General features: G+C 39.3%; 1 protein-coding gene across 5 annotated transcripts in view; it reads left to right on the top strand.

The window, feature by feature from the left end:
* Window positions 1–320: 320 nt before the first annotated feature.
* Window positions 321–26,336, top strand: part of LOC126162492 (serine/threonine-protein phosphatase 6 regulatory ankyrin repeat subunit A) — a 187,173-nt gene continuing 161,157 nt past the window's right edge. For 2 of the 5 annotated variants that reach the window (XM_049919036.1, XM_049919031.1), the window contains exons 1-2: window positions 321–902; window positions 18,306–18,403. In XM_049919036.1, the coding sequence (XP_049774993.1) occupies window positions 18,325–18,403 (79 nt within the window). In that variant the 5' untranslated portion in view covers window positions 321–902; window positions 18,306–18,324. Of the gene's footprint in view, window positions 988–1,346; window positions 1,512–15,752; window positions 15,867–18,305; window positions 18,404–26,336 lie in introns of those variants that run through there. The other 3 variants (XM_049919032.1, XM_049919035.1, XM_049919033.1) reach the window with 3 other exon arrangements.

Here is a 26,336-nt window from a genome sequence, read left to right as displayed (position 1 = left end):
TTTCAATACGAAATGTTAGTTAGGTTTCGCATTTTAAAATAGGAAAGTATTTTATCATTAACGCCTTATGATTCTGGTAAAAAATTTATTTGCATTATGACTATTTTTCTTATAAATAAAATTTATTTTCCACATGGGTGCGAGTAATACATTTCGTCCCTCTACAGATCCACTAATGTACCTGTAATGCTTAATCTGAACCAGTGAGCTGTATTTCGGTCTTATAAAATACTATTTGTTTGGGAAAACTTGAGCATACTGATAGTCGATTTCTGGTCGATACCACCGCAAATACGTAGAAGCAGGGTTGCAAATACATGCTTTGTTGTAGGTCGAAAATTTTCAGTTGTGGAATGTATTGACGTTTGAGAAGTCCATGAGGAATGTTGTACGAAGAACATCCTAACGCATTTAATAATAAACGCTTTTACTATGTATTATCCTTGTAGATTGCTGTCTTCCTTTCATGCCTGTGGTTTGAAATTTGAAAACATATAGCTATGTATATATATATGTATCCGGGGAGTAACGCAGAAAATCTTTTGATGTATTGATTTTGTGATAGAGCGAAATACTCAGGAGCGGCAATACATGCACGCTTACAAGCGTCTACATATACAAGAAATGCCAATCATAAACGGTTAACGGATTATTATTAGAGATGCTTTCTTGCAAATCGGCGTAGTTGACGAACTAGTTGGAGTGACGAGCTAACCAGACAGCACTTAAGATTCTTTCCGGCGAAAGTTCCACGTCTGAAACAATGAAATTGTACCTTGTGGTTCCCAGTAGTTTTGTTTTATTTACTCCGTACAGATGCTCGCACTACTTGACAGTCTTGTGTAATATTAAGAACGTAGCAGTTGTAACATCTGGATGAGCAGCCGAAGGCGCAATGTAGGGTGAGTGCCAGGAGATAAAATTTACCAATATGGAATGATTGCTAGGAAAACCAGCTTCTTGCAGCCTGAATTGTAGCACGATATTGTAAGTGTTGTTTATAGTGATACTGGCAAAGTGTGTTTAGAAGTGGAATAATATCTCATAAGGAAAACTAATTCCATAAGGATAGTTTAAAGTGAAGTATGTAGCGTTTATCCACCCTTTACTTTGAAACCTCAGCCCATAACAATACTATCAGCTGAGAATGATACGTTGCAAATTCAGTGTTGTAGTACTCCCTGTATGAAGAATGTTGTATGCTTCTTCTTTGTTACTTGATGTTTTCCCAACACAAGAGAAAAAAAAAAAAAAAACATATAATTCTGCCACTTGTATTGAAAAATTTTACTGTTTCGTGCTTTGTTTTTACGTTTTAGAAGCAGTCGGTTAAATTGATGTTGCAGGATGGCAGAAACTATATACATGACGTATAGCATCAGAAGATGTAAGCTTTTGGAATTAACTAATCCAGGCCTTATAGCGATGGAAATGTTTCTTAAATAACTGGCAGATGAGAGTCAGTTTGTGACTACCCTCTATTGGATATGTAGGGGAATGCATGACACTAGGTTTGTGATGATCCCTATGCGGTTTTTTTTTTTCTTTCGTTTTTGTGGTACAGAAATTACTGCATGTTGATAAATTACGTTTCTAAACTTTGCCCTTTTGCAAGTAGGGCTACTCCAGAATTCTTGGAAAAACTGCTGGACTACATCTGATGATATTGACAAATGTTGCCACAGAAAGTTTAAAAACCTTATTATTTTCTAAAGCTATGCTAAGCAACGTGTGTTTATAAATTAAGGCAAGTTGTTGAGGCACTGTTTTATAATGTTTGATTATTGTGCCATTACTGTTTGGTTTTTGCTGTAGGCTTGTATTTCATGACTGGCTGCATTTGAGCAGTGCTTCCATATATGAAGTGTTGAGCCATTGAAGTAGACTTGTTTGTCTGCTTGAATTGTACTTAAATGTACAAGTAGATGCCAGTTTGGAGTGTTATATCATCGTCATCAGTGCTTACTATGTCATTTTGTGGTAGAGTTGATTTGCATTCCAACTACACTTCATCTTGAAAATCTTTTACATTGCAATCTTACTGTTCCATCCTTGTCATGACTTTGTCAACACTACACGGAACAGTTGTGGATTAAACTGTCACAAGTTATTTACTTACTAATACTTTAAAACTCCATGTCAGTCACAAACCCAGTCTTCGTATTATGCTTTCCTTGAATTTCGGGTAACTCTCAGAAATATACACTGTGGCAACTCTTCTGTTGTGAAAGTAGTGTTTATGTAGCAAAAAAGATCAGCGGGAACAATTACAGATATGGCAGTCATGCCAGCCACATTGTGAAGAAATGAAAATAGTAACGCCATCTTCCTGCTGTATTAAAACCTGCCTCTTCTCAATGAAAACAGGCAGAGACTAACTTTCAGAACAATATAGATTGAGAAAATACTGGAATAATTAAGTCCCAAAATAATTTTAAACATACTAGCATGAAACAGTATCATAAATTACCCCTGACAATGAGAGACCTACCATACAATTCCTTTGAGAGGTACCTCTAAAAACCTGTTTATTAACAACCTTGTTTATGTGGTAGCAATGTAATATTTAATGTACAATCCAAATGCAAAGTGTAATTTTTAACATAAGATTTAATGTAAAATATTTTTATTGTTTACATTTATAGGTGCAGTTATCAAAGTCCATATTTTGTACATGATCAGGGGTTGATGAGTAAATGAAAGTTGACATGAAACTAAATCTTGAAAGTCTGTCTTGGCACATTTTTGCCTCCAAGTCTTAATTGTTAGGATTGTTTGCATATAAATTTTATGATCCAAATGTTTAAAAAAATAAATCTATCTAATTGCTCGTGACTGCTACAAGAAATATTTCCCAAAAATTTAATAGTCTGATACACTCACTTAAAAAATTCTGCACATGTGGAAGCAGTTTGTTATAATTTGAAGTTCCAAGGCATCATATATTTAATGAGTCATATCATGCCATCAGGCTTTGCTATGACACCATTTTTACAGCCAGTAGTCACCATTCTTCAGATTTGGACATCCCATTCATTTTTCAGTAAATTATTCCAGATAATGGCTTAAACCTGTTGAGCCAACCTGTAGACATGGAAATTTTTTATATTTTTGTCTTATGATTACAGGAGTCTGCTTGAATTAAGAGCCCACTCAAATTAGTTGTGAATGGATGTGCACCCACTGAGTTAAAGCATTTTTGTTCATTGTTTCACCAGATTTCCAGTTTCTAATAGTTTTCTTCACATAGTCTTTAAATATACATAAAGTTAATGGAAAATGTAGTGCTTCATAGATGTTATGAGTAAAATCATTTGCACAATTGTGTAAGTTTAGATACAATTTTCTGTGATCATTGTACATTATGCGGTACCATCTCTGCTCTTCCAAAGTGAAAAAAATAGCTTGTGCCAAATTCTATAACTATATTTCAGTTACCATTATTCTAAACGGCCTTTTTTATTATAACCTATAATTTCATAAATTTGACTGACATGAAAACTTGTTTTTGTTTCCTCAGCTTGGCTGAAATGGAAAATTTTCAGTTGCTTTCTTTGCCATACTTTGTGTGGCATGCAGAAAAATATTAATGTTTTAGGATTTATTGAAACCTCATTTAAGGTCTTTGTTTAGTTTTATAGATATTATTCCAAACAACAATTTGCTAATTCCATTTGACTGACTAGATCCCTGATCGGAAGAAAGTTGAGGATCTTTTTGACAGTAATTGGGACAGTAATAAGATGTAGTTGAGAATACTCAAATTTTGACTGGAGTGCCTGTAAAGGTACAATGTGAGGACCTCTACTTACAGTTACTGTATCATCAGCAAACTGTGTCAGTTCAGCTTCCTGTTTCAGGTAGGAAGGGAGGTCATTCACATATATCAAGAACAGAAGGGGACCCATGATTGAACCCTGTGGAACACATAATGTAATTTCACCCCAGTTAGATGAAGTGGCAAACTTATTTGAATCACTTGACCCATATAAGTAAACTTTTTGCTTCCTATTCTGTAGGTATGACTTAAACCACTCATATGCTATTCCATTAATACCATATAATTGTAATTTCTGTAACGTAATGTCATGGTTCACACAATCAAATGCTTTGGACAAGTCACAGAAATTTCCTATTGGTGACATAAAAGTGAAATTCTATATTGCTGTCTCAGTGGAACAGCATTTTTGAAATCCGAACTGTGACTTACTAAGTATCCCATTACTGTTAGGATGGCTAACCACTCTTGAGTACATTACTTTCTCGAAGATTTTTGAGAATGCTGTAAGCAAGGATACTGCCCAATAATTATTGACATCTGTGGTGTCCCCCTTTTTTATAGAGGCCTGACAATGTCATATTTTAACCTGTCTGGGAAAATACCTTGAGTTAGTGATGTATTACATATGTGACTCAGAACATCAGCAGTAATTGCACCACATTGTTTTAATCTCTTATTAGAGATGTTTCTACTCCAACAGAACATTTATTTTTCAGAGATTTAATAATTTTACTTATTTCACAAGAGGTTGTTAGGTGAAACTTAATCTAATTTTTTTCAAAACAGACTCTTTCATGTACTGCCTAGCTTTTTCTTTTGAACTGTTCTCACCAATTTTTTCTCCTACACTTAAGAAATGGTTAAATACATTAGCTACTTGTGTACTGTTGGTTATGATGGTCTCGTTCACTTTAACAGTAATACTACTCACCCCAGTGGTTACTTTTCCTGTCTCCCTTCTAACGACATTCTATTTTATTTTATTGCCAGAGTTGTTAATTTCTTCTCTAACATACATATTTCTTGATTTCCTTACAACTTTTCTTAGTATGTTACAATAATTTTTATAGTGTAAAACTACTTCTGGATCTTTATTAGTTCTTGCTCTCTCATACAGTTTTCTTTTTCTTTCTGAAGACACGTTAATACCTGTAGGCTTCTTTGAAAAGTGTTACACTTAGTAATTTTCTTTGGGAAACAATGTTCAAAGGGGGATATAAATTTATCAAGAAATATGTTGCACTTATCTTAGCATTTGGTTCATTATATACATCTCCCCAATTAATATTTCTTAAGCTTTCTGTGAAGTGCTGTATAGATACCGGGTTGAGCGACCTCACACTTTTACTTAATGATTTCTGAACTGAGCACACTGGTGGTTTTGTAAGTTAATCAGTTGTGCATCATGGTCTGACAATCCATTACCACAGGGAAAGCACGTGTCTGTTTTACATCCTCTTTCTGTACAAATACATTATCTACACTCCTGGAAATGGAAAAAAGAACACATTGACACCGGTGTGTCAGACCCACCATACTTGCTCCGGACACTGCGAGAGGGCTGTACAAGCAATGATCACACGCACGGCACAGCGGACATACCAGGAACCGCGGTGTTGGCCGTCGAATGGCGCTAGCTGCGCAGCATTTGTGCACCGCCGCCGTCAGTGTCAGCCAGTTTGCCGTGGCATACGGAGCTCCATCGCAGTCTTTAACACTGGTAGCATGCCGCGACAGCGTGGACGTGAACCGTATGTGCAGTTGACGGACTTTGAGCGAGGGCGTATAGTGGGCATGCGGGAGGCCGGGTGGACGTACCGCCGAATTGCTCAACACGTGGGGCGTGAGGTCTCCACAGTACATCGATGTTGTCGCCAGTGGTCGGCGGAAGGTGCACGTGCCCGTCGACCTGGGACCGGACCGCAGCGACGCACGGATGCACGCCAAGACCGTAGGATCCTACGCAGTGCCGTAGGGGACCGCACCGCCACTTCCCAGCAAATTAGGGACACTGTTGCTCCTGGGGTATCGGCGAGGACCATTCGCAACCGTCTCCATGAAGCTGGGCTACGGTCCCGCACACCGTTAGGCCGTCTTCCTCTCACGCCCCAACATCGTGCAGCCCGCCTCCAGTGGTGTCACGACAGGCGTGAATGGAGGGACGAATGGAGACGTGTCGTCTTCAGCGATGAGAGTCGCTTCTGCCTTGGTGCCAATTATGGTCGTATGCGTGTTTGGCGCCGTGTAGATGAGCGCCACAATCAGGACTGCATACGACCGAGGCACACAGGGCCAACACCCGGCATCATGGTGTGGGGAGCGATCTCCTACACTGGCCGTACACCACTGGTGATCGTCGAGGGGACACTGAATAGTGCACGGTACATCCAAACCGTCATCGAACCCATCGTTCTACCATTCCTAGACCGGCAAGGGAACTTGCTGTTCCAACAGGACAATGCACGTCCGCATGTATCGCGTGTCACCCAACGTGCTCTAGAAGGTGTAAGTCAACTACCTTGGCCAGCAAGATCTCCGGATCTGTCCCCCATTGAGCATGTTTGGGACTGGATGAAGCGTCGTCTCACGCGGTCTGCACGTCCAGCACGAACGCTGGTCCAACTGAGGCGCCAGGTGGAAATGGCATGGCAAGCCGTTCCACAGGACTACAACCAGCATCTCTACGATCGTCTCCATGGGAGAATAGCAGCCTGCATTGCTGCGAAAGGTGGATATACACTGTACTAGTGCCGACATTGTGCATGCTCTGTTGCCTGTGTCTATGTGCCTGTGGTTCTGTCAGTGTGATCATGTGATGTATCTGACCCCAGGAATGTGTCAATAAAGTTTCCCCTTCCTGGGACAATGAATTCACGGTGTTCTTATTTCAATTTCCAGGAGTGTATTTGCGTGCTACTGTCCTGAGCTATACGTGTAGGGAAATTGATCACTGATTCTAAGATGTATGTTGTCAATAACACTTCTAGTTCACTTTTCCTATCAGAATTACTTAGAAAGTTTACATTGAAATCACCACAGATTAATAACTTCTTCTTTTTGTGTGACAGACAGCATAATAGGGAGTCAGACTTCATAAATTTCTGGCAAGTGTAAATGGTGAGTGATAAAAACGTAATGTTGAAGCAACTTGATAAAATGGGGTTGATATATTGCAAGGGGGGGGGGGGGGGGGAGACACGTTTTGCCCACTTTCCGTGGCTACTGGAGTAAGTCAAAGTAAGGTTTCATGTTTTATTGTTGGTGAATGGAAATAACTTTTTATTATTATTTTGAAAAATCACCCATGTGATTGTGTTTTTACAATAGTGAACTACTGAGTTTTCAATTCACTGGCAGTATAAATAGATGTCTATTCACTTCTTTACCAATGTCTTTACTCTATCATCATTAGTCAGTTACTTACACTGTAAATGTTTCATCATTTTTTTCCTGCTCAGATGGTAGATATAGGTGCCAAGTTCAATATGTAAGAGTGACTGAAAACATTGCTAGGGACATTAGCACAGGAAGTTCTTAATGGCGCAGCCAATGTAGGCTGCACATTATCATATTTAAATAAACCATGTTATCCACCTCCTTCAGGTACCATAGCATCTGATGCTGGGAGCAGCGTTTACTCTTGCACTACAGACAATAAAATCTGGTCATGCAGAGGTCGCCCTACTGCTCTATTTACAAAACATAAGCATGTTTCTGAGTTTCAAACATTTTTCTTCCCACTTTGCATTTTGTTTGCACTTGTTGTTATGCTGCATGACCAGTCTTATGTCACTAATGTAAACTACTTTGAGTTCACTGGATATCTTAAAGTGAAAAAAGGCGAAACACATCTGGGAAAATAAAATACAGTGCAGCAAGAGAAGGCATTTTTTACTTACAAAACAAATAGTTCTCTGTTTGCTGCGGAGGATGGCCATGCAAACAAATTCGTTTTACAAACATAAATTTACTTTATTTTGAAACAGACAGTTGTAGTTAATTTGTTCCTTGACAAATGGAATACATAGGAGAAATGTTGTAGACTGCAGTAATGTTTGAAAGAGAAGATATGGACTTGCTTCAGTAGTCTCCTGAAAATAATTGCAAACGAAATAGAAAAAAATATAACAGTTCCATGTTTGATATTTCCTTATCCATTCTTGTACTGACTACATTTATCTATATATTCACACATAAAACAGTTCATTAGTCTTCAGACTTGATGTCATTTGCAGCAAACTGTTTCTGATGTTTGTTTGCAATGCAAGGAATATTTTTGAAGAAATGGTGCTGAATGGGAGTAATGAAAGGCAGCAAATCTACGTATCCTCCTTCTTTGCATCCATAACTGCACGTCACTGCTTCTAGAGACTGTGTTTTGGTAGCTGATGTGCTGGTCCGTCTTTACTTTTGCCAACTTAATTTCATGGAATGAATGTCAGGATCGAGGCTGTTTTTGTATTTTAGTGAATATGCACATCGCTTTTCATACCTCAACCAGCAACTTTGTGACCGTCAACAGTATTTTTCGAGTTTACAATGGCTGCTTCCAGTTGTTTGTGACTAAAAACTCAGTATGCATCATGTCAACTATTTTAAACTTTTTGTTCTGTTTTGTTTCAAATGGTTATCCAGTCACCTGTCAAATAAGCATGGGTTTCTTTTCTACCCTTTGCTTCTATTAAACCAAAGTTGGGATTATTTGGGAGGTACAAATGCCCTAACAAAAGAAATTTATGGTGTATTATTTCTGTTTCCATACAAGGTTCTTGTAATAGATTTGTAGAAACTATTAGAAGAACCTTGTATGGAAACAGAAATCATAGACCATAAATTTCTTTCTACAAAGAAAGTGCCACTTTTATGTTCCGATTTTGTCCTGTGTGACTGTCGGAATATAAACTTACATGTATGTAATGTTTTGCATGTTTCTTGAGATGCTTCATTAGGCATATTGAAAGGTCTCGTGTCCCTCTTCTGTTTCATCCCATATTTACATAAAATTGTTCTTTCCATTAAATGAATGTATTCCAAAGTTGTGCACATACAGGTTCATCTTGTAGTATGCTATTGATGTGGACAGTTTTGGAAACAGGAGCGTCTTCCGTAGATCAAAGGTAGATCAAAGGTCAGTACGTACGAGACATGTGAAATATTTCCTACAGCTGATTTCAAATTCTCCATAGCCTGAGCAGGTTTTCTTAAGTGCACATCTCTGTAATGCATCACGGACAGCAAAGTAGCTTCATTCTGTTCGACTGAGATCTTCATGTTAATTTCATCATAGAAACTGCACTTGTCTTTTGATGGTAGCTTGAAATGGAGATTAAATTTTCTTGAGACATGGTAATAGAATTTCCTTTTTACTGGTGTTTTATGTTCTTCTTAATATTTTTGGTCGTACATGCTGTACAGTTTGGAAACAGATGAATCTGAATTTAAGTATTTTCTTTCAGGATTTTGTTTTGTGTGTAATGACTCTGATAGGCTGGAAATGATTTTATATGTTCCATAACATTCGTGTCATCAGTTTTATTGCATGGGGTCTTCATGTCATGGGAGTCAACTACAGTACAGCTGTCTGGCTTTGGTATGAAACAGTACAGTCATCCATTGGGTATCTGAAATGTGTCAAGAAAGAATGTTTTACAGACTGTGACACTTTGGTTTTCCACCTGTATGAAATACTTAAATGATGTTGATTTTTAATTTCCAGAACCATTTCATAGCCATCTCCTTTGCACACTGAATGATTCCACTGTTCCCAAAGATAAATATTTCGTTGTGAATAGTCACCTAGGCAAAAATCAAATAGGGGCAATGCAGGAGTAGGTTTAATAATGAATAAAAAAAACAGGAGTGCGGGTAAGCTACTACAAACAGCATAGTGAATGCATTATTGTGGCCAAGTTAGACACGAAGCCCACGCCTGCCACAGTAGTACAAGTTTATATGCCAACTAGCTCCGCAGATGACAGTGATTATTAGTCCCTAAACAAAGACGCTTTGTACAGATAAAATAAAAAGCTCCCATATCTCTGTTAAACACTTCAGCAATATGATATGTACGATAGGCAATAATGTCTCTATCATTAAAAGCCTCAAGTCCTTGAACTTTAGACACTTTGTCTCCTGGGTACCGTACAATTGCTACGGTCACCCATCCATTGCCAGCTCTAGTCCCATCATTATTTTGTAGAGTAAAATTAAACACTCCTCTACAAGAAACAGAAGAGTAAAATTAAGCACTCCTCCACAAAAAACAGAAGGGCCGTGCAAAAACACCTGCCCATTAATGCTATTAACATTAATATCAATGTTGTCTACAGCTTTATAAACTGTAAGACATTTCCAGGGGCAGATGTGGACTGACCACAATCTATTGGCTATGAACTGTAGATTAAAACTGCAAAAAGGTGGGAATTTAAAGAGATGGGATCTGGATAAACTGACGGAAATGGAGGTTGTAGAGAATTTCAGGGAGAGCATTAGGGAATGATTAACAAGAATGGGGGAAAGAAATACAGTAGATGAAGAGTGGGTAGCTTCGAGAGATGAAATAGTGAAGGCAGCAGAGGATCAAGTAGGTAAAAAGACAGGGGCTACTAGAAATCCTTGGGTAATAGAAGATATATTGGATTTAATTGATGAAAGGAAAAAATGCAGTAAATGAAGCAGGCAAAAAGGAATACGAACGTCTCAAAAATGAGATCAACAGGAAGTGCAAAATGACTAAGCAGGGATATTGCTAGAGGACAAATTGTAAGGCTGTAGAAGCATATCTCACGAGGGTAAGATAGATACTGCCTACAGGAAAATTAGAGAGACCTTTGGAGAAAAGAGAACTACTTGGATGAATATTAAGAGCTCAGATGAAAACCCAGTTCTAAGCAAAGAAGGGAAAGCAGAAAGGTGGAAGGAGTATATAGAGGGTCTATACAGGGGCGATGTACTTGAGGGCAATATTATGGAAATGGAAGAGGATGTAGATGAAGATGAAATGGGAGATATGATACTGTGTGAAGAGTTTGACAGAGCACTGAAAGACCTAAGTTTAAACAAGGCCCCAGGAGTAGACAACATTCCATTAGAACTAATGACAACCTTGGGAGAGCCAGCTCTGACAAAACTACCATCTGGTGAGCAAGATGTATGAGACAGGCGAAATACCCTCAGACGTCAACAAGAATATAATAATTCCCATCCCAAGGAAAGCAGCTGTTGACAGGTGTGAAAATTACCAAACTATCATTTTAATAAGTAGCAGCTGCAAAATACTGACATGAATTCTTTACAGACGATTGGAAAAACTGGTAGAGGCCGACATTGGGGAAGATCAGTTTGGATTGCATAGAAATGCTGGAACATGTGAAGCAATACTTAGCAATATCTTAGGAGATAGATTAAGGAAAGGCAAACCTATGTTTCTAGGGTTTTAGACTTAGAGAAAGCTTTTGACAATGTTGACTGGAATTCTCTCTTTCAAATTCTAAAGGTGGCAGGGGTAAAATACAGGGAGCGTAAGACTATTTACATTTTGTGCAAAAACCAGATGGCAGATATAAGAGTCGAGGGACATGAAAGGGAAGCAGTGGTTGGAAAGGGAGTGAGACAGGGTTGTAGCCTCTCCCCGATGTTATTCAATCTGTATATTGAACAAGCAGTGAAGGAAACAAAAGAAAAATTCGGAGTAGGTATTAAAATCCATGGAGAAGAAATAAAAACGTTGAGGTTCGCCGATGACATTGTAATTCTGTCAGAGACAGCAAAGGACTTGGAAGACCAGTTGAACGGAATGGATAGTGTTTTGAGAGGAGGATATAAGATGAACATCAACAAAAGCAAAACAAGGATAATGGAATGTAGTCGAATTAAGTCGGGTGATGCTGAGGGAATTAGATTAGGAAATAAGACACTCAGAGTAGTGAAGGAGTTTTGCTATTTGGGGAGCAAAATAACTGATGACGGTCGAAGTAGAGAGAATATAAAAGGTAGACTGGCAATGGCCAGGAAAATGTTTCTGAAGAAGAGAAATTTGTTAACATCGAGTATAGATTTAAGTGTCAGGAAGTCGTCGTTGAAAGTATTTGTATGGAGTGTAGCCATGTATGGAAGTGAAACATAGACGATAAACAGTTTGGACAAGAAGAGAATAGAAGCTTTCGAAATGTGGTGCTACAGAAGAATGCTGAAGATTAGATGGGCAGATCACATAATTAATGAGGAGGTATTGAATAGGATTGGGGAGAAGAGAAGTTTGTGTCATAACTTGACTAGAAGGAGGGATTGGTTGGTAGGACATGTTCTGAGGCATCAAAGGATCACCAATTTAGTATTGGAGGGTAAAAATCGTAGAGGGAGACCAAGAGATGAATACACTAAGCAGATTCAGAAGGATGTAGGTTGCAGTATGTACTGGGAGATGAAGAAGCTTGCACAGGATAGAGTAGCATGGAGAGCTGCATCAAACCAGTCTCTGGACTGAAGACCATAACAACAACAACTACAGGGGAGGAAGAGTTCTTGTGATTCACAAGCATTCAGTTAAGCACTGTATGGTTAGGGTTGAGGTGGATGGTAACTTTTGTAGACAGCACTCAAGACTTATTAGAATATAAAACCAGATAGAAACACATGAACTAAATGTGCAATCATAAAGTTGGAAACAGGTAATTTCATCATAGGCTAAGACAGGCAGGTCATGAAAAGAAACCTATTAGATCCCAAGTCCAAGTAAGAGTCCAGGGGTAGGGGGTGTAGGCACAGTCCAAGTAGCAAACCAAACAGTCCAGAATCCCACAGAAATCACTGTAAAACAGCAACATAGGAAAACAGTGAAGTGGCTTAAAACACACAATGGTCAGATCACATGATATGCTACCACATTATTATTCCAGACAGCTCTCACCATTTCTGCTGAATATTATTCTAGTTACACAGATCACTGATATGTTTTGTATACTGATGCCCAATGGGATTGCTAAATCCCTCCCTCCTTGAAGCAATCCAAAGGACTGAAAATGTCCTGGTCAATGCACAGGAGAAGTCCTGGTGTGTGATGTAGGTATGGTACCGTTACCAGCTGGATGATTTCTTCTGCTTTGGGCTTTGCCTTGTAAAGAGAAGTCAGTAGAGATGCTGGCTTATACACTTCCATTGGTGTGAGCTGTGTCTCGGAGTGAGATGCTGAAAGCATCTGTTGAGTCATCAAAGGGGGGTTGCTGGTTGTCATTGGGGCTCAGAGGAGACACCAACCATGCTGACACTTGATGGGTTGATGATAGCTTTTGGTGTGTGTCCCAGATGCCACAAACATAGCTAGTTTCGGTGGCTTTGCAGTTGGTCCCGGGATATTGCAACTGTCACAAACTGGTAACTGATGAACTGTCGTAATCTCCAGATCCACCCAGGTGCGGCCCACATACATGCATGCCCACACTGGACTGCCAACTAGGAATGATGTGGTGTTGCCGTCCTCTTATTCTGGCTGTAGGAACAGCAGATAGAGAAGTGCTTACAAGGTGACTCATGACGCAGTGCTGCCAAATTGTGGCCTTTGATGGATGTTGCCATATAGCTAGGAAAACTATTTAAAGCTCATTCAGAAATGGTTGTGGCTAAGTATTTGAATATTTGAGCTTTAAAAATACACACAAATTTCTCAGCATGGCAGTTGTATCCAGGGTGGAACAGGGACGTGGTTAGATGTTTACTGTTGCTGTCATTGCACAAGTGCTTAGTCAACTGCAGTAATTGTGTTCCTTTATCAGTTATAATGGTTTGTGGGTGGAGAAGCTCATCAGTAAAGCTGCAGTGTTGGCTATTCTGATGGTATGCTATAGCTTGTCTACATACAGGATAGCAGAGTATTTATTTATTTTGTCCACAGACCTTTTAATACAATAGTACCAGACATGTCAGAAACATTACAGAAGTAACATATACATATAAAACAATTAAACAAAGTAGGATAGGATAAGGTGAGGATAGGACAGGAAGTCTGCCGTGGCCTAATCAAGGAAACTGTCCCAACATTCATCTTATCAATTTGGAGAAACTGTGGAAAACACAAGTCAGGATGACCAGACGGAGAACTAACCCCGGTCCTCCCAAATGCAAATTCAGTACATTAAGACTTAAGTAGCCACCTCACATAGTACATGATTGGAAGGGAAATCAGAAATATGCCATCTACATTGTGAGCACAACATGCACATAAGTGAACAAGAAATTTTGAAAATAAAAACACTACTGAAAAAGAGAGAACACATGAGCACATTACATAACACTGCTGAAATACTCAACATGCACAATTAGTAAATCACTGATGTAGGTAAACCATGGAACTTTGATATAAAATATCCCCCAGAAAATAAAACCCACAAGCACATTATACAGCGCTGCTGAAAAGTATGATGCATGAACACACAAAAACCTGCTGACACTATATCCATCACAATTGGGATAGATCAGATCCATTTTCAGCAGTGTTGTATTTAACTGCATCTGAAACAGAGGAAACATTCTTTGCAAAGATAAACACATCATAGATGGTACATCAGTTAACAAAATCAATCAAAAGAACTCAACAATAAATGACGGCCTAGTAATCCTGTAAGCCAACATACTTATTTACATTGTAGAAACACTTCTCAACAAGAAATTATTTTAACTCTGATGGAAAAACAGTTTCTGTCTGCAACCTCTTTGTGTATGTTTCCAGTGCATCATAAAGAATGGCATCAAAGTGGCTCACATGTTTTTGAGTACATGTTGTCGTAGCTTGTTCTATTTGGAGAGTATTTGCAAGTATTATAATTGTGGTAATTGAAGTTGGCTTCTACGTCACCAAGTCTAGCTCTTTTCGACGACACACATTTGTATACAGAGTGGTAGAAACAGTTTGGAAAGCATGTAAGGGTGTTGCAGGATAGGTTGTGCTTAGAAATAAATGTAAAGAAAAAAAATTGATACATTGTGCTCTTTCTGAGTTAATTAGCACTGATGTTAGCCAATCACGCTAATGCATGTGTATTCAAGTGGCCTGCCAGAGATGATGTCACCAAATGTGTTCATTGTTTGGTTTCCTAAAATCTTACAGGAGAGTGACAAAATAACTGAACATGGGACGATAGTAAGGATCAAGTATGAGCCAAAGGCTGGACAGTCTCATGCACTCCCACCTACGCTGTGAGAGCAACTGACACTAATTGTATCTGGCAGTCCACTTGAATCTGTGTGTGCAGTGGTCTAGTTATCTAACTTCAATGCTAGTTAACTCAGAAATGGTTCAATGTATTGAATTTTTTTTCTTGACAATTATTTCTCAACACCCTTACAAGCTGTTCATACTGTTTCGGATCACTCTGTATGTACAAGACGGTACAGTAAGCAAACACAGCGTTTTAAAAAGGGACTTGCAGTGAGCCCTAGCCAAGCTACATGACAAGACTGTACCAATATTATGGGCAGAAGTTCCAGTTAGTATGACCAGGAGCAGACCTAGCTGATGTGATGCTCGACAGAGTGTTAATTTCAGTGAGTTTTTGAGTTGCTGCAATACCCATTGAAAAGCCTGGGACAGCACACTTTTTTTGTGTTTCTCTGCATAAGAGGTTCAAAAATGAGGGCTTTCGGTTACTTGAGGCAAGAATTGAGTCCAATAACTGTTTTTATTCAGGGAGACTTGCTAATCTTTAAGATTAATCGGAGACATAACTCTGGTTGCGTTGAGAGCTTCCTTGCTTAGGATGTACCCCTTGTTGGTGACAATAAGTTGGGCAAAGATGTTTTGAAAATATTGTAGTTAAGGGAACGTGGTGAAAGTGTCTCGGGCGTGAGTTACTTATTACGCAGAAATTCAGTATTTGTTTCCCTTATGATAATATTGTCTAGGTAATTTACACATTGTGGAATATCTTCTGCAAGTTGTTTAAAGTGTTTTTGGAATATTCCAGAGGCTGTGGTGACCCAGAATAGAATTCTGTTGTATTGGTACAATCCAAAAGGAATGTTGTTGACAAGAATTTGGTCCAGCTTCAACATGACAGAAAGCTTTATACAAAGTTTTTCTCAATTTTCTCAGGTTACTAAATGATATAAGTAGATTATTGAGTGCAAAATACAGACACAGTGTGTGTGTTGAGAGCAAAATGTTTTTGATTGTAAGATTGGTCATCACAGAGAAGGTGATGGGACAGGTCACTTGATTGTGTCAGCAGTACAGTTAATTGCCCAGCAGCAGTTTCATGCTAGTCATGGTCCAAATGTGGGATTTTTCAGGTGTTAATTGTTGTGTGCCATAAATTAAGTATGTAGATTGATGTAACAGACACAGATGGCCAGTATCAAAAAGAAAAGTAACTGGCTTTCCTCAAGTAGCAGCTGACAGTATTGATTTGTTGGGGGGGGGGGGGGGGGTGGAGAGCATTATTGTTGCTCAACAACTGAAAACTATTTATTGGAGCTGTCATGATGCAGGTCTAGGCAGTGATTCAGCAGGGTTGGCTATGACAAACTTCTGCTGTATGTTCTGCTTTGAATCAAGTTTGGCAGATACCTTCATAATGGCAGCATTCTTTACATGGTTGCTTGATAAAACTCTCAGGCAACTTAGCAAATGGTGATAGTTACAGGAAGTGCTGTTTTGAAATACTCTTGGTGAGGCAGATATATATCTGTGTAGCCATTCTGTTGAGTGCCCTGATGAACAGCAATTTTGAGTCTTCAAAGGTATACGAGAAATGCTGAGGACCTCACATTTTGTTCCTGAGGCATTCTGTGCCACGTGAGAAGTCTTAAATGCTTTAGTGATTCAGAATATTTGTACTCAAGAGCTCCACCTCCACAGTTGAGTTCTCAGCACATCTGACTGTCATGACAGAGGACCCAGGTTCGGTTGCCCAATATTGAATGAGAAATAATGGCTCCAAGGTCTGGAAAGACAATTTGCCAGGAGAGGGTATGCAGACTCCATACTCCTCCATTCCACAAGCGAATGATGCCATATGGCAGAGGATGCCATGCAGCTAGTTGGTATTAAGTGGTCCTCTGTGCCTGATCAGGGAGTTTTCAGGCCTTGACTTACATAATACCTATGATTGGTGCTAAATGAATCACGTAATCTCTAATTATAGAATCAGTATAGTATTCATCCTGCTCCCATCCCTCCCTCCCCCTACACACACACACACACACACACACACACACACACACACACCATTTCATTTATGACTGAGTCCACATACCACATAGATGTGCAATCCCAGCTGCATAAAACTGGCTTCTGTCTTCCTATACTACAGGACCATGAGTCTAGCACATTGTACGTGCGTTTTTTCGTGTAAAATGATTCAGGTAACAGCACAATGAGAAGGTGGATGCCTCTGCTAATGGCACTTGTTTCCACACTAAATTGTACAAATGCAGATTTATTAACAGCAAAGATGTGCACTATCATTGTGGGTCAGTAAATTGACATGTTTAGATATGAAGTTTTAATCTCCTTTGGTAGATGATACATTCCTCCTCAGCTTTGTCAAACAATGGAAGTGACTGGGCTGACAGAGTTGATGCTGCTGATGAACTTGCTGTGATAGGTTTCAGGAAGTGCAGTACTGATGCTGTTTGCTGGTGTTTTTGTCCTAATAATTGATGAATGACTTCCAAGCTTCCCGAATTAAAGCTCACTTGGTGTGATTTCCGAAATATTTTGCATCACTCTCCCATTACAATGTGTATTTGTTATAATAATTGATGAATGACTTTGAAGTTTCCCAAATGAAAGTTCACTTGGTGTGATTTCAGAAATGTCAATGTTCTGTCCCGTAGCTCAAAATACCAGCACAAATGTTTAATTCCCAAAGTCTCTTGCCACTGTTTTTGTAACAGCACTGAGTATTTATTTCCACATTAAACATTGTAAAAACACTTGAAATAAATGTGACGTAATTAATCTGATAGTTGATAAGTTCATTTTAGGCTAAGGCAAACAAGCTCTGAAAAGGAAACCTATCACACACTGTGTCCAAGAAAGAGTCCAGCGATCGACAAAGTTTAAATGTAAATAAAGATAATACATAAAGTTTTTTATACAGCCTTTCACCTGAGAAAGTCGTTTGCCTCTACATCAAATGCCACTAACTTACTAAATTATTTTTAGTGTTTAGTAGGAGTCAGTGATTTTCTTCATTGTAAAAACTGTGTGGTTTTTCAAATATATTATTATAATCATGGCCTGAGTGTCCTACACATATAATCTCTTTTGGATGTTTTGAATATTCCTTAAGTTACATTACAATACTGTTGCCAGTTTGTCAGTTCAGTTAATTTATAATATTAAAAATTTTGTCTACCTTACTAAAAGTTTATTAAATTGTTAAATAGTGGTATTACAATTACAATCTTTCCTAGTTTTAGATTGTATTTCTCCTTCTTATTTTGTATGAGATTTGTAAAAAATATATTGACCCAAAATGTTGGTTGGAACATTCCTCACGATGACATACTAAAAAATTTCTTCCAGGACCTGAAGTTTCCTCACAATGGAAAGAATAGAAGATATGTTGTTCTCAGCTATCTCTAAGGGGGATGTGCATAATGTTGGATACCTTCTTTCAAAAGGTATGTGTAAGTAAAGTGAGACATATACTATAGTTTTATCAAGTTGGTTAATTTACAACACTGAATGTACAACTGTTTCAGTTTATTTCAGGTTCATCATAACTTTCTTTGTACACCACAAACATTTTCTTATTTAAAAACAAAGAGAGATGAGAAACAAACTATTCTGCATTTGTTACATGGTCCCCTGCTTAAGCAGCCCAGACTTAAAACTGTGAATGTAATATTAATACTTAACTCATTTTAGTGTAATTGTTTCTATGTAAAATTTGATTCATAAATTGAAAGATAAGATTTACCGTAATGTAATACCAGTAATTTCATGTAACAAACTGCGTATAGTGAAAGATCATTTAGTTTAACTTTCATTTAGAATGCTCTTGGGTTCAATTTAATGTATCTAAATTTCTTTCATGAAGCTCACATTTACCAATTACCAAAAGGAGATAACTTGGATAGAACTTACACCAACATAAAGTTGATAGATATGAGACCATTCAGACTTTTAGAGACCAAAGAATCTTTTTCCAGAAGATGTACCAGGAGGAAAGCATTTTCTTTATCATAGTGACTTGATTTTTTCCTCTTGTGATTTTATTAGAATAAGTTCTTCCTGGAGACAGAGCTACTGAGTACATAGATTACAGTTAAAACAAACACTAGCAAAGCAAAATACTGCAACTTGGATAAATTTGTTGATCTGAAAAAAATACTAATGTATATTTATTGTCCATATAAACATAAGAAACTTAGAAATAAAAATAATAAATAATAATAATAATAGTAATAATAATATATGAAAGTGAGAGGGCATGCGGAATTTCAACAGATGAGTTGTTCTTATCTGAACATCAATGAAAAATGGCATATTAAACTGATACATCAAAATAGACAAAAGCTAATATCATATGATTCATTGCTGTCAACAGTTATTTATTTCTGAGTATACATGTTTTTCACCATTATCTCAGTTTGTGTTGTGTGCATATTTTATGTTGCTACAAAGTCCAATTTTGGTGTGAAACTTGTAGCACCAGCACCAGTGTTGAGGAATTTTAGTAGAGTTCAGTGAAATTTCTGTGTTCATCACTTGTCATCTTAGCATGTGCAATATCTCTCTTTAAAGCTGCAATCCTAAGGACAGTTTGGTGCCAGCATTGAAACTTTTTTGCAGGTTCTCCCCATGTCATCACCACTGTCAACCATTTGATTGTATTTCTAGATAAAGTCCTCTTTCAGACTTTTCCCTGCATTTTCAGCTATATTCACTTATTTTGTTTGTTCATGTTTCCTGATATCTACCCATTGAGTCTCATACATCTGGGTTGATATCGGTCATCTTCATTATATGTTAAAGTTGGTCCATTAACTTCTCATGGGAGATTGAGCCAGAAAACAGTTTGCTGTAAAGCAGCTGATTATGAAGCATAGTATCACTCATATGGCAAACACGTGTCAACGATCTCAGCTGATTTCTGACAGTAGTGATTTCACCACTATGCGTCAATGTACACTCTTTCTGAGTATTTGATATTGATAGTACAGTCTTCCCTTTTGGTTTTCAGAATGGTTATAAGTTTCTACTTGTGGAAGCATTTAAGCCTTTGTATGTTTCAGCTGTAGGGAGTCCAAGTTTTAAGAGCAGAATAGCACCAGTGAAGTGACAAACACCTCACGCACTATCAGTTTTGTGTCCACAGTGAGGTCTTTCTTGTTGGACCTGATGCCTCAGCTGTACAGATCCTCTACTCCCTGTCTTGTTCACAGGTATCATGCACAGGTAGCATACTACACAGGTACAGGAAAATATTCCATCATCTCTTATGCTATATCTGAGACGCATGTGCTACAATCTGAGAGGACGGTTGCTGATGCAGGTTGTGCCACCACCTTAGTTTTATAATTAATAGAGTGTCAAAAATCGGTCATGTGTGTTGTTCTACTGATTTACTTGCTGTTGTAGCTCTTGTGATGTGACAGCAAGTGTTAGTCATGTGTGTATTGTATTTTAGTTATTTTTGTGATTCTGGTTAGTTTTTTGTGCAGAAGTCTAGGCAAAGTGAGAAACTCTCGTTCTACATTATTCTTAAACTCAACATGTGAGCTGCCTGTTAGTATTTCTGACAATATGAAGGCTTTAGAAATATTGTGTGAAAAGGGCATGTGCCCAGTCATGCTTATGTGCAGTTAGATTCATTTCTTCAGGTATATTCACAATAAATGTTATGATGCAGAACATGTCAGTTGAACAAAAGATCGTAAGGACATTGTATGTTTGTGTGTGTGTGTGTGTGGGGGGGGGGGGCGGGGGGGTTATTGCATAATTGTTATGCCCTCATGAAAATCCTGAGCTACATCATCATCACAACAAAGACATCCAAAGTGTCTCAGTACAGCCCACATAACAGGCCCTAGAAATGAATCAAATGCTTCTCTAACTCTTTGAAGGCTAAGAAGAGAGATTTTGCTGTTGTATACCTTGTTTGTGAAGTTACCTTGAACACATTGTGCTTTTACACATTCAAAAATCACATTGCATATCAGGAGTCTTTGTGATAACTTGAAAATGATTAAACAAAATTCTAATGAGCATTTTATTAGTAATAGATTGCAGCAATATGTTCCCATAATTATTGCATATGCATATCACAGTTTTTTTAATACAGTAAAAAGACTCCATCCAAACAGGCCTCTGAAAAGCCCAACAGTACCAACCAACTGCCGTGTCATCATCAGCTGATAGGCATCACTGGATGCAGATCTGGAGGGGCACATGGTGAGCACACTGCTCTCCCGGCCTTTGTCAGTCTTTATGAGGGGAGCCACTACTACTTGGTAATGTAGCTCCTCAAGTGGCTGTACAAGAGCTGAGTGCACCATGCTTGCCATCAGCACTTGACAGACCCGGACTGTCACCCGTCAAGTGCTAGCCAAGAGTGACGGTGCTTAAATTTGGTCATCTGACAGGAACCGATGTTACCACTGCAGCAGTGCCTTTTGCTAATATAACAATAATAGTGATATAATAAAGTTGGCTTCGCACTTCCTGTGATTAAGACACAGTGTCAAGACTGGGCCTGAAGGGTTATTGCGTCTTGGAATTACAAGGGGATGTTATCTGACTAGAAGCCTTTTTCAGGATTCAGATAAATGATTTAGACCAGTGGATCTCAAAGCAGTTGATAGCACCTCTCTACAGATTGTGAGAGAAGCCCAATCAGTTGCCACAGTATTTTGGACAGCTGAAGGAAAGAGGGGGGGGGGGGGGGGGGCAGTTTAACTGTCAGACAAAGACCCACAGAGCAAACCCAGATACCCTCCTTGTTTCAAGTTTTTGCCACTGTTCTGCACAGACATCTGGCAAGAACTGTCAAACTCGCTTCAGACTGTCATCACTGCAGTGAATGAAATTAAAATTAAATCTCAATCTGTCAATGCCAGACTTTTTCAGATACTCTGTGATGAATACAATGAACATTTTGAATGTCCACTGCTTCTTACAGAAGTTCAATGACTTTCGAAAGGCAGCAGTGTTTGGTTTTATGAGCTCTTTGATACTGTTGTGGAGGGTTACAAAAAAGTGAAGAACTGTAGTGCTTCCAATATATTATGGCACTGCTAAGTAAAATAGCAGCACAGCCATAACTGTCGCAAATAGGCTGCAGACAACAGCAATTGCACAGTGTGCGAAAACACAGTTGCATCAGATGCAGCAACACCAACAGCTAGTTTCCACATTGCGAGGCAGGTGCCAGTGCTTGCAGTACCAATGACACAGGAGAACGGCAATGGCAGGCCAGTTGCCGTGCCTTTTGGTGGCCGCCTTGTTTTGGTGCACATGGTTTGAAGTGGTGCCCTCACACAAGTGGGCACTGAACCTGTATAAATACCCATCATTTTAGCCAAAGTCACCACAGTCGGGCAGTACCTATGAGGTATTGTCTGCATCAGGCTATGGGGCAACACAGCTCTCCAGGCTGCCATCATGTGACTTGGACTCCACCACCAACGAGCTTGCTGTGGGTCCTAAGTCCACTACCATGGTCTTGGTGCTATCCAAGATGGTGGTTCATCTTCGGGCTTCAGGCTCACTTAAGCCACAGCTGGAATTCTGCCTTGTAGGGCAGCCATTCATGACTCGGGGCAGTGCAGCTGCCATCTGCCTGTACTGGTGCAGGCAAACTAACACAGCATCCCTCCACTCGCAAGGGTGGACAACACTGCTGGGGACTGTCTTCCTCTGCACGGGGAAGACAGAATCATGGTGGGCTCACTAATCTGCACGCATGCCTGCACAGAGCTGTGGATATCACGCATCAGCATTCCAGTCCAACACCACCACTATAAAGGGCACCCACCCCGCACACCCACATTCTGGTGTTAGAAGTAAGATCGACATCGTATGTCATGGCAAGTCAGTGAGTCTTTTGCCAGAGGTGGCCGGTATGTATAAATATAGGTGTTAAGTTTGACTGATTAATATCGGCAGTATGCTGTATCATAATCAAGGCAACAGTTCATTGTGTAGAAATAAGTAAGGTGTTAACTATTTTAGTGGTTCAGGAGGTGAGGCAGATTTTTATTAAGAAGTGTTATGATAGTGGTACTCGTCAGTATCCTCATAATTTGATTTTGTTTTGCTGTTTTCTTGTATTTATTGACCAGTGTTTCCAGCATCAGGGTTTGAGAATTGTAGGGAATATGTGCCATTTGGAATGTGCAATATATCATGTGATGAGCAGAGAATTTGACTCAGTATGTAAATGTGTCAAAATAGTGAGAAGTATTAGATTAGTAGTATGTTTAAGTGTCTTTTTGTTGTTCTGTTTTCTTCATGTTTTTGTATGTTTAGTAGAGGATTAATTGTGTCGTCTGCAATACCACAAAGGACTGCCCTGGACGATGCAGTATAAACGTAGCAGCTGAGGTAGCTTGACTGCAAGCAGGCAGTGCATATTTGTTTAAGGAACTAAAGGCTGAGAAACAGTACAGAGCTGTGCACAGTAGAATAGAGAAAAGGAAGAGAGAATCTTACAAGTGAATGGTTGAAAATGATCACAACTCACTGAGGGCAGGGAATGTGAGGATTTTGGAAGCATTAAGAAAGAGGAAGGGAGCAGAAAGTAAGGAGAAAGAAGTTAGTAGTGTAAGTTTAGTTGATGCATGGAGTAGTGACATTGTAGAAGTTAAGAAGGGTAATACAAAAGTATCAGCTTCAAGATCATGTGAAAAAGTGGGGTCTGAAATAGCTGTAGTACTAGACAAAATATGTGCAGGCTACACTAAAGTAAATGAGTTTCTGGATAGCAACATGTGTGAGCTGTGTGTGGTAGCGACTACCTCATTTGAACGATAATAGGTGTTTTTTAGAAGCTGTGGAACCTGGGCGAGATGTACAGGGAAATATATGTGCCTATGATTTTTGTGTTACTCTAAGTGGAAATGGAGACAGTAATGTTGTTGTAGATACTGCAGAGGGAGCATAAGAAGTTATAGATGAGGTCGGTTGTATTGAAGATGTTATAAGTAATGAAGTGTCACTTTTATTTCCAGAGGACACTGATTTGTTGCTACCTGAGGTGGTATCATCTCCACAGAAGCAGAGAGGGGATAGGAAAAAAGAGGAAACATGATTGTAAGGGAAACATTCTGGCCACTATGATGGAATCCTTTGAGGACTGTATGCCCGAGGACTGGAAGGATTGAGTAGTGTGAGCACTAGGTCACAGCCTTGCAGTGTGGTAGATGGCGCAGGCTGCTGACACAGATGGTAGGCTGTTTACAACAGAGCCCTAGTTTATTGTGCGCAACAGGTATAAAGTAGGTGAAGGATAATGCACGAGTCTGTGGCTAGTCTTTTGGTTGAAGCATTATGTCAAAATTCACCTGTGGCGATGCACAGTGGAACCTGAATTAACATTGTTCCACCTAGGGAAATTGTCACCAATGAAATATTGTCACAAGGTTCGTCTACCTGAAGAGCAAAGCAGTTAAACTGTAGACCAAATCACTAAGGCTTAATTCACATGATATAGTGCCGCAAGACACTTCAATGTTACTTTGGAAGAGCATGGAGACAAGAAAGCTAAGCTTGTGAGATTTGTGAGAGTAATTCAGTCTGTGATTGACACTATAGTGAGGGGAAGTAGGTGAGACTACTTTTTCGTGTGCACTGGGGTTACAGAAGTCATGAGATACCTTCTAATATCGTGTCGGACCTCCTCCTGCTCAGCATAGCGCAGCAACAATGTGAGATGGACTCAACAAGTCGTTGGAAGTCCCCTGCAGAAAAAGGATGTTGGTAGATCTCCTAAACTCATATGATCTGATGCAGACTGTGTTTTTTCCAACTGGGGTGCAGGAGGACAGCAGCACAGCCATTAGACAATATTTTTATTTATTCTTCATTACTAGATGGGCATGAAGTGGAGGGCTATGCCGGCAGTGGTGTAACTACCGGCAGGGCCTCCCAAGCCGGACAGGTCTCCATAGAGGATCCAGACAAAGTGTGTCTCACAACGTCCCGTCTAGTGTCCTGTCCTATCCTATTCTGCTCTGTCCCATCCTATACATTCCCTTCATTTCCTTTTCCTCCTTGTGATTGTGTGGCAGCAGACACAGTCCCCTAATGTGGACAGCGGAAGATCCTTGGAAACCAGAACAACGTTGATGCACATAGGCCCTACTGCGAAGGGATGGATAGCGTTCTGTAGTCGTGGTGAAGACAAGCTATCTAAGGGGTAAGGCCCTGAAATAAAACCTTGGCTGGTGTCCAGGCCACGAGGTGGCAGCCCCACCAGGACACTCGGGGGCTGTGGGCTGATAACCCGCACCACCAAAAAACACATATCACAGAAACTAAAAGGAGAAACAGCCGGATGGATCTTAAGGATATGACCTTTGGCCTGAAAAGGAAAACCCGTATCGGTTTTTGGAATGTAAGGACGTTGAGAGAGGCAGGAAGGCTAAGACAAGTTGAAAAAGAGATGGAGAACTATCGACTAGATATATTGGGACTAAGTGAAGTAAGGTGGCCAGAATCTGGGGAATTCCAAACACAAAATGATGGAGTGTTGCTGTATGCGGGTCAGACCGGTGAGGACGCGATGCACAAGAATGGTGTAGGGCTCTTACTATCTAAAAGCAGCAAGAAGAGCTTACTGGAGTGGAAACCAGTCTCAGAACGGATAATAACCGCACTAGATGGGCATTCTGTTAGTAAAAGGGTTGTGATGTTTGCCTGCTTTATTTCCTCATTGATTGTCCTCGGTGTCGGCGTACTGCGTTGCTATACTGAAAAATGGGGGTGGTAGTTCAACAATGACTACTTTAAATGATGTACCTGACAGGTGCACATTTACTTTTTACAGTTCTTTACTTTCACTGTTCCCCCCCACCCTCCCTCCCCGATATACATATTTAATATGGCCAGTTAACTATTGTTTAACTTTCGATAAGCCTCATTAATAGGTTGCAGGTAAACATCCACATACTGCTACAGTAGTTTACTGTTGAACATCTACAAGCAATAAAAACCTAATCACGCATTTCACAGTCTTTCAAATAAATTGAATAGACACTGTCATTGCTTTAACAGACGGCCTATCAGTTTAACACTTATTTCACAGTTAAGCTGATGCATTGTTGTTGTTCTAACCAATATGGGTTCCGTGTCTGAAACTCGGCCGTGGACTGATTGTCGGGGCCAAAAATCGGGCCCTTATATATCCTCTCTATAACAGGCACTGAAACTATACATTGTTTGATGTTTAATTTATAGAAATTACAATTAAAACTTAACTCATTAAATTAACTGAATACATCAAAAAATTGTGTCTTTTTAGCAGTTTCTTCTACTACAAGAGTTAGTCTGAATTATTTGTTTAAATGATGAAATTAACAGATATAGTTACACAATCAATACTTTTGACAA

The sequence above is a fragment of the Schistocerca cancellata genome, chromosome 2 (assembly GCF_023864275.1).
Source record: "Schistocerca cancellata isolate TAMUIC-IGC-003103 chromosome 2, iqSchCanc2.1, whole genome shotgun sequence".
In the NCBI taxonomy this organism is placed as follows: Eukaryota; Metazoa; Arthropoda; class Insecta; order Orthoptera; family Acrididae; genus Schistocerca; species Schistocerca cancellata.
This window is presented reverse-complemented; position numbering and strand designations above follow the sequence as displayed.